The following is a 15,208-nucleotide window of genomic DNA, read 5'->3' on the forward strand; positions in this document are numbered from 1 at the left end:
AGGGTGTGCACTACAGGGTGAGCTGAAGGTTTTCAAATTCAGATGCTGGTCGAAGCCCAAGGACAGGTGACAGCACAATCCAATCACTTATTCCTGGGAAGAATTCAATTTAAAAACATAAATAAATGAAGGAAGGAAACTGAATGATCACCAATATAACAGCAAGCTGAAAAACTGGTAGGGACAGGATTCATGAAAGGCACTGGAATTTAAGACATCCATTCTCTGTTCATAGGTAGCAGAAACAAACACGGAGCCTGCAGCATAAGAATAAAGCACAGGTCAACAGCCAGAGCTACACCAACCCTGCTCCACTTCACTGCTGAAAATTAGTTTTGACCAGAAGGCTTGCATAAAAGGTAGAATATTTGTAGAAGCTGAGCTGGTATTCTGGTGGGAGCAAAGCTGGAAATCCAAAGTGCAGTAAAAAGGCAAACTGCTGAGTCCTTCCTTGCTACGGGTTTAAATACAGGACTTCTATAGAGGCAGAAGAGTTATGTTAGTGCTTTGATTACTTGTACAGAAACATAAGAGGCAGTAAGTAGAAATAAGAAATTGCCATCTCTAAGAGTCCCTGTTCAAGATATTAATGCCTGTTTCTACCATTTCACAGAATACACCATTTGGGATAAGCCATTTTTAGGATCAATTACTGCTGATAGGGAACAGTTCACCGATTTACTGAGCCTCCGCTGCTCAAGCAGAAGAGAGCTGCAGGCGCATGCCACATAAACCCTCTCAGCAACCTTCAGTATGCTCACAAGAGCAAGCAGCCAAGGGTTTTAGTCTACCAGGAAGATGAATTGAGGGCAATGACTGCTGCAGATTCCACTTACATTTGCGTGCCTAGTGGGAAAAGCAGGGGGAATAGCACTTTACACATCTCAAGTTTGGGATTGAAAGGAATCATATGTTTTAAAGGAAAATGGTCATTCTGAAAAGAGGCAGTAAGAATAAAACCAGCTATGATTACCGTCTTCACAGAAATAGATGGTCTAGCAGAAACAGGTATTTCGTACACTTATTCAGACTGTCAGTGTATTAATGTCTTACCTAATTGGGTTTGGTGCATTTCTTGTACTTCAGACAACATGAGATTATCAAAGTAACTTATTTATTAATGACCCTCTTATTTTAATAGCTTTGTTACTAACATGAATGAAATCAGGCCTAAAGAGGGTGAACTAAACCAACAGTACCAAATAACTTACCATGGCTTTGTATTAAACCTTTGAAAATACCAACATGACTCAGCAGTCATTGAAACACACCTTCATCACCACCACAAAACCCCAATTCACTGCCATCGATCTTTTCCGAGTTGCTCATGTTGGAGTGTGCCATTAGTAGCTCAAAGCCTGAAAAGTAACAAGCTTCCCAACCAGACTCAGGGCCCTTTCTTGCAAGCTTTCTTTTCATGCTTCAGAGAGATTCCATACCTTTTAATTTTAAAATATTTTAATTCTCCAAGTTTCACAAGTCCAGGTCGCTTCACTAACTAGTTCTTTTAGTGTTCAGTCTGCCTTTATTGAAATTAAGAACCTTAATTAAAAAGTACTTAAATTTAGCTGAATCATCTCATGATTGCTCATCTAAATCCAAGGGTATTTTCTAAATTTAAAGCTGCATCATTTATTGTTAATTCAGTGACCAAAGAAGAAAATTATCACTCTTGAGCATGACTGTGTGTTACTATTATTAGTAGCATTAGCTCCCCAATCAACATCCCAGGACTTAGCCTCTCCTATGACTGGTCACATTTGCGCTTTCCCCAACATAAGAAAACCGGGTTCTTCCAAACTCACTCTGGCCTCAGATTTACTTTCATCCCTGCTATTCCTTTTTATACTCCAGCATGCCATTCACACGCACATCAGCACACCAACCTGTCCTTATTCTTGACAGTTCTGAATACATGCCTTTCAACACCCATTTCAGGTCAGAACGCTATCCCACCAATTTTTTGTTACAGGTATAACAGAGTTTTTACATCCTACACCAGTAGTTCTTGTTCCTCTGGTTTGCTGGCTACACTCCTTGCATTGCTGTGCAAATATCTCTGTTCTTTCATGAACGCCACACCCAGCTCTCTGGCTGTTTTACTGGCCTTTTCACCAATTACTTATCCAATTACTCTTCTCATCAAGTGCAATACTTTCCTTCTCTATGCTGTCCATCATTTTCCCCTCTAGTATTCTTTACGCATGTTATCCTCCTCCTCCTGCGCACAGACATGGCGATGAATTACGTCTCTCCCACATCTCCTTTCATTTCTTAGCTTAAAGTTCTTCTCATCATGTCAGGCCAGGCAGTCCACAGAGACTTGCACCTCAAACACAAAAGCAGAGCCTACCTACTGAGAAATGTTACTTGCCTAAAACCCCAACCGTATACCAAATATTCTTTGTAACTCCAGCCCTCGACTCAACATCATTCTGTTGCATCCTCCATGCAACAACTTCAATTGCTGACTAATACACTAAACAACAAGAGAAGATAAAACCACTGTTTCCTACGAATGGGGATGTTCCAATATTCCCACCAAGTGAAGCCTTCAGTGTTTTTTTGAGTAAATCCAAACATTAACATGACTCTGCTTTCCTCTAGACATTGACTTCCATTAACTTCCAGAATTTTATTGGGTCCCCTGTTCTTCACATTTGGCCAAAGTTAGCTAAAAAAGGAGGAAGAATAACAGCACAACTATAAAAGTGTCTTTCTTTAGGACATCCACACTGTAAAGAATATCTTTAAACAGAATATCAATGGCACAGCTTAATTTTCAATGTCAGAAGAAACTACCAACAGTTTTCTCCCCCATGCTGCAAATATATACACTCACACAAACTAGCCAAAAGCTTTCTAAAAAGAGCACTGAACACATTCTTTTAATTATCTGTGCATAGCACACACTGGATCGATGGCTAACTATAGCACAGTTTCAAAGTTTGAGTGTTAGATTTACTTCTCCAATTCCACTAGAAAATATTAATATTTAAAAGAGCTTGTTGCTGTAAAATACCAATGCTAACTATTTTGCTGCACCTCTCTAAAATAGCTCAAAACTCATAAAAATGACAGACTGAATGCTGTGACAATGCCACAAAGTTCACTTGATTCTTTCTCAAGTAAATTAAGTAGTCTAGTGGCAAAGAACGTCTTAAAACAGTTCTTGAATGTAATTTAGTCACACTGTAGAGATAGCTTTAAATTACACCACAGCTGAATTCATGTTTTCAGATTCCTGCTTCACTGTTCTTAGAAAAAAAAAAATTACAGGTTCCTCCCCTTTAAAACACACAGGGAGTTAAACTGGCCTGTTTGTCAAGAACAAATTGAAATGTTCAAAATTATGATGATATATTCACAGCCAAAAATTCTTGTTTGCTTGTTTTTTAAAGTCAGCTCAGTATTCAGTAGATTCCGTAGAGAACCACTGCTGGTGGTAGGCTCCTGAAAACATATGATCCCAAGACTTTATGACGAGTAAATACACCTGCTTAGCTGGCAGAACAAAGTTCTCCACTTCAGCACAAGAAGCATAATGAGAACAGGGAGCAATAAAAGAAGCTCTCTACTTAGTCCAACAATGTCACTCAGCACAGTCTGAGTGATATACAACCAACCAAAACAGTCATTCCGAATCTAACCAAATTTTTTTTTTTTTCAAATAAAAATAAGCAAGTGATCTTAAAGACTCAAAGTACCGCTGCAAAACAAGCCGACACTGGGATGAGCAGCCTCCTCAGCTTTACTCACCTGGACAGTCAACTTCATCGCTCTCGTCCTCGCAGGTGGGCCATCCATCACACTGCCAATTCGAAGGGATGCACTGGATGGTACCACTCCGACACGCAAACTGCCCTGGGGTGCAGCGGAGCTCTAGGGAAGAAGAAGAAAGTTGTGGTTTGAAGTGCTATTTATTCTCGCAGGTCTATATACGTATTAGTCATCTGTCATGTAACGTATCACTGATGTGTAATGGACAAAACTTCTGGATAACTCAGCCTGTTAAAAACTGCTTCATTTCAGATCACTTCCACTTTTTAAACTGCATGTTTGTGGTTTTAACAGACAAGAGGGCCAGCTTCCAGGGCTTGGGAAATACTTCTCTCAGACATTCATAGTAAAAACTTCCCGATAAAGACACCTTGTGAGCAGCTACCACCACAGCATTACCCCCTTACTTCTTGTGGGGCACTGAGGACTACTTAAGCTTTTCTCAGAACCAAAGCTCAACACAAATATGCTGTGGAAGTTACGTGCTAGATTACTCCATAAACCCAGAATCCTATTTCCATTCCAATCACTATGTACTCCAGGACCCGCTAGACTTGCACAAGCGTCCAACATGATTTAGAGCCATTTCATAGAACTAGTTGTAAAACAATTTCGATATCCATGAACCTGTTTTCACTTTCTAGCTTAAGCTCTTTTGTAGAATTTTTCCATACGAACACATCCTTCACGAGAAACCGTCAATATCTGCAAACATCTAGTTCCTGTTTCTGCCAGCACTGCCTACCTGCCATCATCCTACTGTCAGAGCTAATTAGCATCACAAAAAGTACAACTTTTTCAAAGCTTTTTTATATCAATTCCATCTATCAAATGCCAGAACCTAATAATTCAGCTTCATTTTGTATCCCTCAAAACATTCCGCAGGGAAAAAACAAAAATCTGCCTACCCAAGTGAACAGTGCTAAGCTGATGGCACAGATGGGAGGTCCCCAAGTCATCCCCAGGCTCACTTTCGCACCAGACCAGCACCCTCCATCCTTCTTCTGGATGGTGGTTGTCAGTTTCCAACCAATGTTTTTGGGCAATCCAGCATGTTTTCCTCTCAGCGAGCTACAGTTATCACAGGTAAGCTATGTCTAGAGAACAAGCACTTTTTTTAAAAAAGAAAAAAGGTGTTTTAAAGTAAAACACTCATCCTTGATTTTGAAAGAATCAAGTAGGTAAGTGTTTTGCAGGGAGAAATCTCTAAAAGCAAATTTAAAATACAGGGATGTATTCTCTCATTCATTGTTTATAACCCAAGAAGAGAGCTGTAATTGCAGTTGTTACCACCCCGAAACACACGTCTAAACTAAATCCAGACAGAGGTCACATTTAAGCGTTCAGAGAACATGACCAGGCACAATAAAACCAGTCATCACGCACTCTCAATAAAAGCTGCACCCATGCACCTAGTAATTGGTTTAGGATATTGATGACAGGCTTCTAATTCCATGTTAGAGTCAAATCCAGTTCTCGTTCTGGCTTCTTGTCAAAGCACAGACCTGCTCTTCTGGAAAAATAGAAGCGAGCACATCCTCTTAGCAACCACCTACTCAGAGCAAACATCCAGGTCACAGAACTCACAGACCTGCCAGACTGCTGCGCCAACAACAGACCCTACAGCCAGACAAGCGCCTTCTCACCCATTTAGAGTTTTACTCGGTTCAAACAGCTAACAGTGAATGAGCACAGGGGAAATATTAAAAAAAAACAAAACAAAACAAACAAACAAACAAAAAACCAAACAAAAAAATCTACCAGCTTAGGTCACAATGATCCTCCTCCATAAAATACAAATAAACGTATTTAGCCCAAAGAGGGAAAGGGCTTTTATTTGAAACCTTTTCTTCCCCCTGACTAGGGGAATGAAAGGTTAAGCTTCAATTGCCCAATGTAGCAAGAGAAAAAAATTAAAACCTATCTTTTAAATTAGGGGAAAAAAAAAAGCCAAATCAAACAAACACAAAACCTCAAGCTGAAATCAAAACTATTCAAATTTCAAGTTCACAGAAATGCATCAACTCTTCAGTAAATCACTGCAGCTTCTTTCACCGCTTTTGCACAATGCCAGCACGCAGTGGCAGGTTTCTGAGAAAGTTCCACTGTTGCTGTTTCACGTACGGAATTTACACTGGAGCCTGTGGGACACCAGCCTCAGTCCAGCTCCAGGTTTCCTTTGCACCCACCTGCAGTTATGGCAAAATGCAATTCGAAATTCAATACTTTTTTAAACTCTTAATTTATTTTTACTGCTCGACTTCAATGGAAGTCACGCACACAGCCTGTGAAGAAAGCTATCCCGCAGCTCTCTGGTTCTGCAGGCAGCATCCACCAGGACAGCACTACAAGCCAACGTGCACACGGGGAAAAACAACGAAGAATACTTCTGCCTCTCTACAATTTCACACATGCTATTACTATTTTATGTACAATTACATATGGCTGATTCAGATAAAAGGATGACTCCATCCCAATATTATGGGCACTAAAAAAATGCCAGTTACATGCCGTAGCATCATGATTTCCTGTATTACAGACACTCCTCTCTGAAGAATGTGGACACATGGAAGAGTAGAAAACATTTCTATTAAAGCAGCACTCAGACCAGATGAACAATTGTTGTGAATTAAAACCACGTTATGTCAGATGCACTAATTATTTCAGACCAAGGAATACAAATTGCTACACAATTCAGTTGCAGAGAGGAAAAAAGTGACACCACTGCACTGAAAAATGAAAATCTCTATATTCTGCAAACACTTCCAACAACATCTCCTGAGCCGTGCTAACCCAGGGCCTGCATCCGATGCATTACTGAACTGCCTAAATCATTGTGCAGTTTCTGGAAGACTTTCATCTGAATGGTTTTGCTTCTACATGCTGCCTGTTGTGGTTTAGCACAAAGAGAAACAAGATGCAATCATTTGAGAAAATCTAACTGCCTCTCACTTGTGCTCGGGGTGGGTTTGGACATACCCAATGGCCTCCTTGAGGACCGATGCTTAGGATCGGCTCTTTCAGAGACGCCGCTGATGGAGTATGGATTTCCACAAAGGTCCCACCAGACACATACTGGTGGGCTGTCATCCGGAGAAGATACAGCAGCGGCGGCAGCAGGGCAGGCAGCAGAGCCCAGCCGAGGGTGAGAACACCATCCCCTCGGCCCCTGGGTGCCCCACATCCCCACGGCAGAGCACAGAGGAGCCAGGACAGCTGCCTTCGGAGGTAAAATACACACACAAAAATAGATGGAAGCCAGTAATCCTGGGGGATACTCAGACAAGAAACAGAGAAATCTGGGAGATGTGAGGATGCCCAGGATAGGTGCTTGTCTCCACAACCTTGTCAAGCATTTCATTTCAGTAGCTGATTTCTTAGTCAAAACAGCAGAAAAATTAAAACATTTCAAGCCTGCTTCTCTACTGCAGAAAAGACAAGTCATGCCGTCAGCAGCAGAACAGGATTAATGAAGATATACGAGCGGTGGCAAACAACAGTACAACACAACACCGTCATCTGTCTTTCCTGAAATGGGATTACTTAACACATGGTCAGACTTTGTATTTTCCAGGAGCATGCTAAATAAAACCTGTCTCTTCACCCATACAAGACTTCCAGTTCTTCAAAAGAATGGCAAAATTTCCCGAATACCAGTCCCACTTCTGTCCCTAGAGTCAGACATCCCGTACTGTTCATAGCTCTTGATGGGAACTCACAGCAAGGAATGATGAGGAAGAAACTATCTTCAACTCCCTCCTCCTAGCAGCACTAAAACCACACATTTTCTACCAGCTGTTAAAGCAGAAACATTCTGTGTTTTCAATATTGTTAGAAAATACGTGATGGCACAAGTTCAGCTACAAGCAAGCAGCTGTTGGAGCAGAGGCACTGATACAACATTAGCTAATGGCACCAACAACTGCCCAGGAGCGAAAAAATGGCAATGGAACCACCTCCAGCGTTCACGCACAATGTGACAGGTTACATCAGCAGGATTATGATTCACGTATGAAGTTCTAACATAAAAGGCTTATTTTTCTTTTAAGGATCAGAAGCAGTCTTTGCTATGCTACAGCACAGAATTTAGTAGACCAAAATCTCATTTTACAGCAATTAAATTTATCTGGCATTTGCTGGGAAGAAGGGAGGCACGTAAAACACTGGAAATAGCAGCAATTGTAGTTTGCACTATACATAGTATAAACTTACAAAACATCACGAACTTCAAGCAGTGAGAGAACGTGAAAACACTTGAAGCAGCGAAGTGTCATTATACAGTCTCTGCACTTTACTGTCTCAAAGCACTTCCACAATGTTAACCCTTAACAATCCTGCCAACCACCACATCCTTCTGCAAGTGGTTACAGAGCAGTACAGAAAAATTACGTAGTTTGCCAAAAGCTACAGATGAGATGAGCCAACAAGCAGAAGTCAACTGTGCTGGCTGTGCTTCCATGCTTTCACAACGACATCGTGCTTCTTCCCTAAAACCCAAGCCACCTGCCAGTTCACCAGCACATTTCAACCAGAACGAACATTGGTCTTTCAGAAATATCAGCAATTAGCAACGACGTATGCTCTGGTAACAGCTCACCTGCAACAGCTTGTTAAGAGCTACAAACTGGCCAGAGGGAGCAAGAAACTCCTTAACGTTATACAAGAAGAGGAGAAGAAAAATAAAAACCAGGTTCAGACCACGTATCAGTTCTACAAGCTTAATACATAACTTACTGTCGAGTGAAGGCCAAAAAACCCAGTCCCAATTTGTTGGGACACATTGTTAGATAATATAACCTGCCCATGAGTCAGTCACTCACCTGAAAGAAGTCTTGCCAAAGCTAGTTGTGCACCTGTAATTTCAAATTTAAAAGAAAACTTACAAAACAGTTGGAAACTTAATTAATCACTCAGGGAAGATCATAAATAAATCTAAATAGTGCCACAGAAACAAGAAGTCTTCATCTCTTTTAGCTGCCAAATATTCTAAGTTAGTCAGTGACAAAACAGACAAGATTTTTGACTAATAGAAAAATCTAGGTTTATTCAGGAAAAAAACTAAGTTTTCAAGGTGGTTGCTGACATTCTTACAGAAAGCTTTTGTTCCAAAGATTTTCCCAATTACATGTTGAATGCCAGGTGTTTCACAGCACTCATCACGTATTTCAGCACAGGGCTCAACCAGCTTTTAAATTTTCTTTACAGCACGCTAATTTCCAGATTTTCCACAAAGCGCTCAAAAGAGACATTTACAAGAAGCATTACCCACAGGAAGGACTTCATGACAGATGGAAAGAACACCCAGCCACCCAGCTTTAATATCCAGCCAGCTTCACGTGTTTCATAAAACAAACACCTTTCTGCAGCTCTAAAATGATCCAGGAAGGCCTTCCAGGTTTAATCATCCCAGATAATCTTTCTGTGTAACTGAGAACGTTTTCCTTACGGAGCCTGAGCTCTGGGAAGTCCCAGTGCAGATACACCCTTGGTCAGTGTGCTGCCCTGGGCATCACACCAGCTGCAACCTGGATCTTCTGCTTCCTTTTGTGTCTTTCAGAGGTGCATTTGGACTAGGACACCCCCTCCTTGCATTCAAACCAGAACTAATTTCTTATTCATCTTCCTCTTTTTTATGCAAAAGATAAGGGATAATGAGTTACTCAAATGTTTTATTTGAAAGAAAGGCAGAGAGGATCTATACCTACTTGAGACTACTTTTCAACACATTAAATCTCGTTTTAGAGCTTCCAGTATCAAATTGATACCTTAATGGGCACATGAGACACAGTGTTGATTCGATACAAGTTCACCTTGTTCAGTTTTCTGAATGAATTTGACAAGTTTGCTTTGAAACATCAAGTTTCAGATCAAATAAGCAATAATTGTCTGTCCACTTTAAATCAGATCAGCTACAGTTCAGCCCTCTGCAACCAGAAAGATCGCACGCTCCAGCTAACTCAGCAGAAATACAGGTGCACAGATCCAGAACCAACTGATGTGGAACTGGGGCTGGTGCTGGTTTGGGCTGGGGTAGAGTTAATTTTCTTCACAGTAGCTAGTACAGGGCCGTGTTTTGGTTTATGCTGGAAACAGTGCTGGTAACACTGGGATGTCTGGTCATTGCTGAGCAGGGCTCACACAGGGCCAAGGCCTTTGCTGCTCCTCACCCCACCCCACCAGCGAGCAGCCTGGGGGGGCACAAGGAGTTGAGGGGACACAGCCGGGACAGCTGACCCCCACTGACCCAAGGGACGTTCCACACCATAGGACGTTGTGCTCAGCACATACAGGTGGGGGAAGAAGAGGGAAGGTGGAGGGGGGGTGTTGGGGGTGATGGTGTTTGTCTTCCCAAGCCACCGTTACGCGTGATGGAGCCCTGCTCTCCTGGGGATGGCTGAACACCTGCCTGTGATGGGAAGCAGTGAATGAATTCCTTGTTTTGCTTTGCCAACTGCCCATGAACCTCAAAAAAGCACCTCTCTAGTCTACAAGCACTATTTACTCATCAAAACACTTCTCCGAAGATAAGCTGGTGGGTAAAGGAGAACGCTTTGATACTGTCTTCACAGGATTATTTATCCTCCCTCCATTCAAGAGATATAAAAGGAATTGAGCCTGAGGAAATGCTACATCCAATAAAAATGCCAGAGGCCCTGTCTCAGGTACGTAGACTAAACATCTCCTGTAAAGCAGTAGGTGAACACATCAAAGTTTTCAAAAACTAAATTATCAGTCTTATATTTCCAAGACACTGAAGCTCACCGCCAGAGCAATAGTGGAAAAACGAAGACTAGAAAGCCCAACGCCTTCTAAGGTAGAAGACATCCCTGACAGGCAGAAGATTCTCCTTACTGTAAACCAGGTGTTCCTAACTCTGACACATGAACTGTGGTATCAAAAACTCAATGCCTTGTCAATTCACAATTTAAGGGGTGGGTAAATGCATTGAACAACACAGACGAGGAGCCACATGAACTGCTGGTGGTATCAAAAACCTCAATGCCTTGTCAATTCACAATTTAAGGGGTGGGTAAATGCATTGAACAACACAGACGAGGAGCCAGAGCTCTAAACTAATGCCTCTAAAATGTAAGCCTCCATGTAGGAGAGTGCTTTAATACAAAGATTAAACTCAGCAATTGCAATCGTTGATCATGAAAGTTCATGTTCTTCTAATTGCAATGACTTAATTTCTCTTTATCAAAGAGATTCACCAGTCAGTAAAGTCTGATACATTTAAGGTATTCTTTAAGTAACTAAGACTACAGATGCATGTTAGGTTTTAGCATTTACATAGCTAGTATAGATTTGAATCTATTTTAGTTTTTAATACAAAGAAATGCCACTTTTCATTTGCCAGGCTAATTGTTTGTTCTTGTCTGCTGAGCTTCATTTGTATGGAAATTGAAATTTGATTAAATGCACAAACCCAGCATTTAATGTGATTTCAATTATATGCTATTACTCTAACTGAAATGCACGGACTGGTGATAAGCTTCAAGTACACGGTTTGGTTTTGTATGTAAGCTCTTAAAGGACAATGGCAGCTTTGTGTGTACCTCACGTGTACTTTGCTTTTTTTTGGTCACATTTCTCAAGACTGGATCTGGTACATCCTCTGGCATAATTTTTATTTACAGACTGAAGGAAAATAGAAGACAAAAAACCTTCCTGCTTTCTCAGTGTGAGTCACTCATTGTCCCGAATCAGATGAACCAAACTGCAAGAAAATATTCTGTTCAGATTTCAAGAGGCAATTACAGCTATCAAAAGCCGATTAAGCATTAACAAAAACTCTAACTACAGGTGCATAGGCCAGTAACTATTCTTATTCAGATTTTAACTTGTCCAACAGGTCTTTCTTATATTTTATATCACCAACCTTACATACTTAAGACCTGCACTTACACGTTGCACTGTCATTTTATTTATGAACATATTCAAGAGTAAGTTTACTAAAATTGAAAATGGTTTCATTCTTAAATCACCATTTCTATATATCCTGCCCCCTGGTAAACTGTACAAGCATGATAGATCCCAGCGTCTTCAGCAAGAAGCCTAAACCCCTATTAGCTCCTGGAGATTTCACTCTATCACTGTTCAATAAATGCCTGCAAACAAGCATCAGAAACAAAACAACAACAAAAGAAACACCACACCCTAAACCTCATAAAAAACAGCTCTGTATCCACTGTTGACACCCAAGAGGAAGCACAGCGTAACCAGTATTTCTCCAGACTCCTATTTGCTGAAGTAACAAACTCGGAAATATTCTCAATATTCCAAATACAACACCATAATGGTTTTCTGAATTTAATCCTGTGAAAAAACTGTCCATAAGCCAGTCCTCTGCACTTGAAAAGCAGTTTTCATACCTTGGACTTCTCTGGAGGCCACTGGTGAAGTTCCCGGAGCAGGTACTGACCCTGACACCAAACCCCTGCCCGTGTGCCAGCCTGCAAACAGCTCGGCAGCGCTGCCTGCCCGCTGGTCCTGCTGCCCAGCAGCCTGCTGCTGCTCAACTGGGAGTTTTCAGTGACAGAGAAGCTGACTGCAAACTTGGGGCTGTTCTGGCAGTCTTTGAACAGGTTCACTTGTTTTAAACTTGTCTCTGAGGTACCACTGGCCCCACACCAAGGCTCTGCTCCCAGGCAGCTGAAGCCATACCCAAGTGGTATTTCCCCTCAGCTCCAGATCGCAGAGAAATTTTCACTATCCATTCATCTCACAGCAGGTTTCTTTATGTCACTTGGTGAATCTTACTTCCATTGCACGTTTTTAGATTTATCCTTACCCCCCCACCGTTGCATTCAATGCAGCAGAGTGAGCACATGCAGCAAGTGCCTCATAACAAAGCCACGGTAGGAGACAAAGCAGATGATGATCACACCTTATTTTCAGCAAAGAAAACTATTTGTCAAGCTCACACGTCACTATCAATTATCCATTCCAGAGATCAAGTTTATTAAAGTTTCTCAATAGAATTGGTTCTGTTTACAGTTCTTCAAATTAAAAGCCTACAGAAGAACAGAGCGCTCTATTTTCACGTTCAGTTCCACACTGGATACGACGCTCAGCCATTCATCTGGGCCACTGAAAATGCCCCTAAGCGTGATCCTTAGGTCAGGTAGCTTTGGTTCGTCATGGCCCGAACGTGTGCAGGAGGGTGTAAAAGAATAACAGCACAGAGCCCAGGAAACCAAAAGGGCCCTGTGCCATGTACAGAGTCAAACACAACCCATACCTATTCTCAAACTTAATTCTAGCTCCTGAAATTAGAGATTCTGGAGTTATAATCCCATTTGGTAGGAACGCATCAGTTCCAAAAATAAGTAAGTAATCCACGTTAGAGGCATCGGCATTTTCTGCATGACCTCAGCATGCAGTTTCATGAAGTAATTAAAATTGTGACAGTACACCAGCAGAAAACTGTAAAACCTTAATGAGTAATTCTAATGAATATTCTGTATTACTCAGTGTTCTGTCATAGTGAATTATGCTAGATGACCCCAACACCCATCAGAAGATTTTACAGCACAGTAATGAACACTGGCAGTCTCCTTCCCCTCATCCCCTCTCATCGATATTTTACCTCCCCCTGCCCGAGCCTGGAACTGACCCAGTTTCTCCGTGCTCGCAAGTGCCATTCACTGCAATTCATTGTCTGCTCTTTGTCTGCAGGGCAGACTCAATGCCAGCAAGGATGGAAAAAAAAAATCAAAATAAAACAAAACAAAACAAAAAAGCTAATGCAGTGCAAGAGACCCAGAATTCAGCCAAAGCAAAATCAGAGCTTCCTGAATAGGAATCCTGGCTATGGTTTCCTAAGGCTTAGAAAATACACACTCTGTGCTTTATGAAAGTGGACACTTATTCCTAAGACTGAAATAGAAAAAATATTTCCCAATTCCCCAGTACTGCTAAAACCAAACAGAAAACAAAACTTGCTACTTGAACTAAACTGAAAGAATACCGTGAATTAGGTAACGCAACATTCCAGACTGAAAAAGAGTTTATTTTCACAGCAGTGAGGATACCAGCTAAGCAACAGGCTCGCATGTTTTTTCCCCACTACAACACTGTTATATTATGATAGCAAGTAAATTGGTAGAAGGGAAGGGCAAAATACAGCACTGGCAGGAAGAGCACGCAGTACAAAGAAAACCCAAGCCACGAGTACTCAAGAATCCTTTAATTTGGCTCAAAATTAAAGCCTACAGTGCCTCTATACTCACAACCACGTTCAGGACTTGAGATGTTTTGTACAGCCTCAGGTGGGGCTTAAGTGTTTTAGTACAACAGTGACAAGTGACCTAAACCTGTGTAACACCGAGCATTTGGCCATTTCCCTCCAGAAAGCCCGATCAGCAAGTGGACCAGTGAAAGTGCCAACCACACCTCACCATTAAATTCACTAACCAATTTCAAGCAAGCTTGCGAATTAAGACCAGAAAAACACAGTGTACAGGGCAAGGTCTGGAAAGCCTAGAGCAGCACCAGGGAAGGAAATGACGACTGCCTTGAAGTTCAGAGGGCAGGAAAGCCCCGGGGAGGTTTGCACTGTGTTCAGCAGCTGCCTGCCTGCCAGCACATCTGCACCTCGTGCTGTCACCGCTGTGGGGTGGCTTCCCAGCTGGCAGGGAAGTGGTGAGCTGGGGCAACCGAACCCTTACGGGGCCCTGCAGGACTCCCCAGAGGATGTACTGTGGACAGACAGAGGGGACACGGGGAAGACGCAGTCTTACTGAATCAGTGGTGTCAGGCAAGGGTCCATACTGCAGCGGAGAAAGTACAGGGACACGGGAGACCAGCCCCCTGGAGTCCAGGTTTCATTAAACCCCACGACTTACGAAACACGCTTGTGGATGCCAAGAAAATAGCACTATTCCTCACACAGAATTTAAACACGGTCACACACACAAGACATTAATTCTGCCAACAAATGCAGCAACAGAGAAAAGTCCATTAAGAATGACATCAGTAGTGAAATACTCAGCAAGGCATCCGTTCTGTCCAGAAAAGAGCACCATCACAAACAGCACTTTTTCGCTCACAGTCCACATACCCCAGTCAGGACAGACTATCCCACAGACACTACAAACATTTAAACCGACAGGACTATCTGGGTGCACCAGCTTAGCTGCTTCCAGGTTCCATGCCCAATGCTCACCTCAAACCTTCACTTTCACCTAAACACATCTCCTATGACAAGATCCTCACACTCCATTGCATCCAATACACTAAAATATCACGTTAATGTAAACACACTGTTCCTGCTCATTTGCACGTTTTCCACAAAGCTGGGGTCATCCTGAACAAGGAAAAAGCAGCAGGCTCTCGGCTCTGACTTCACAAGTTGTCAGCATTACCTGGACCTCCTTCCTCCCAGGAGGTATCTGCACTGGTCCTTCACCAGTAACAATATCCA

The 15,208-nt window shown here is 42.1% G+C and overlaps 1 protein-coding gene across 1 annotated transcript in view; it reads right to left on the reverse strand.

Moving 5' to 3' along the window:
• DGCR2 (DiGeorge syndrome critical region gene 2) overlaps window positions 1-6,964 on the reverse strand; it is a 26,092-nt gene extending 19,128 nt beyond the window's left edge. Inside the window, exons 1-2 of the mRNA XM_010076144.1 lie at window positions 6,760-6,964; window positions 3,760-3,882 (exon numbers count right to left, since the gene is read on the reverse strand). Coding sequence (XP_010074446.1) covers window positions 3,760-3,882; window positions 6,760-6,964 — 328 coding nt within the window. The remainder of the gene's footprint in view (window positions 1-3,759; window positions 3,883-6,759) is intronic.
• Between the last annotated feature and the right edge of the window lie 8,244 nt (window positions 6,965-15,208).

This window comes from Pterocles gutturalis, unplaced genomic scaffold, assembly GCF_000699245.1.
Source record: "Pterocles gutturalis isolate BGI_N339 unplaced genomic scaffold, ASM69924v1 scaffold14853, whole genome shotgun sequence".
Classification (NCBI taxonomy): domain Eukaryota; kingdom Metazoa; phylum Chordata; class Aves; order Pterocliformes; family Pteroclidae; genus Pterocles; species Pterocles gutturalis.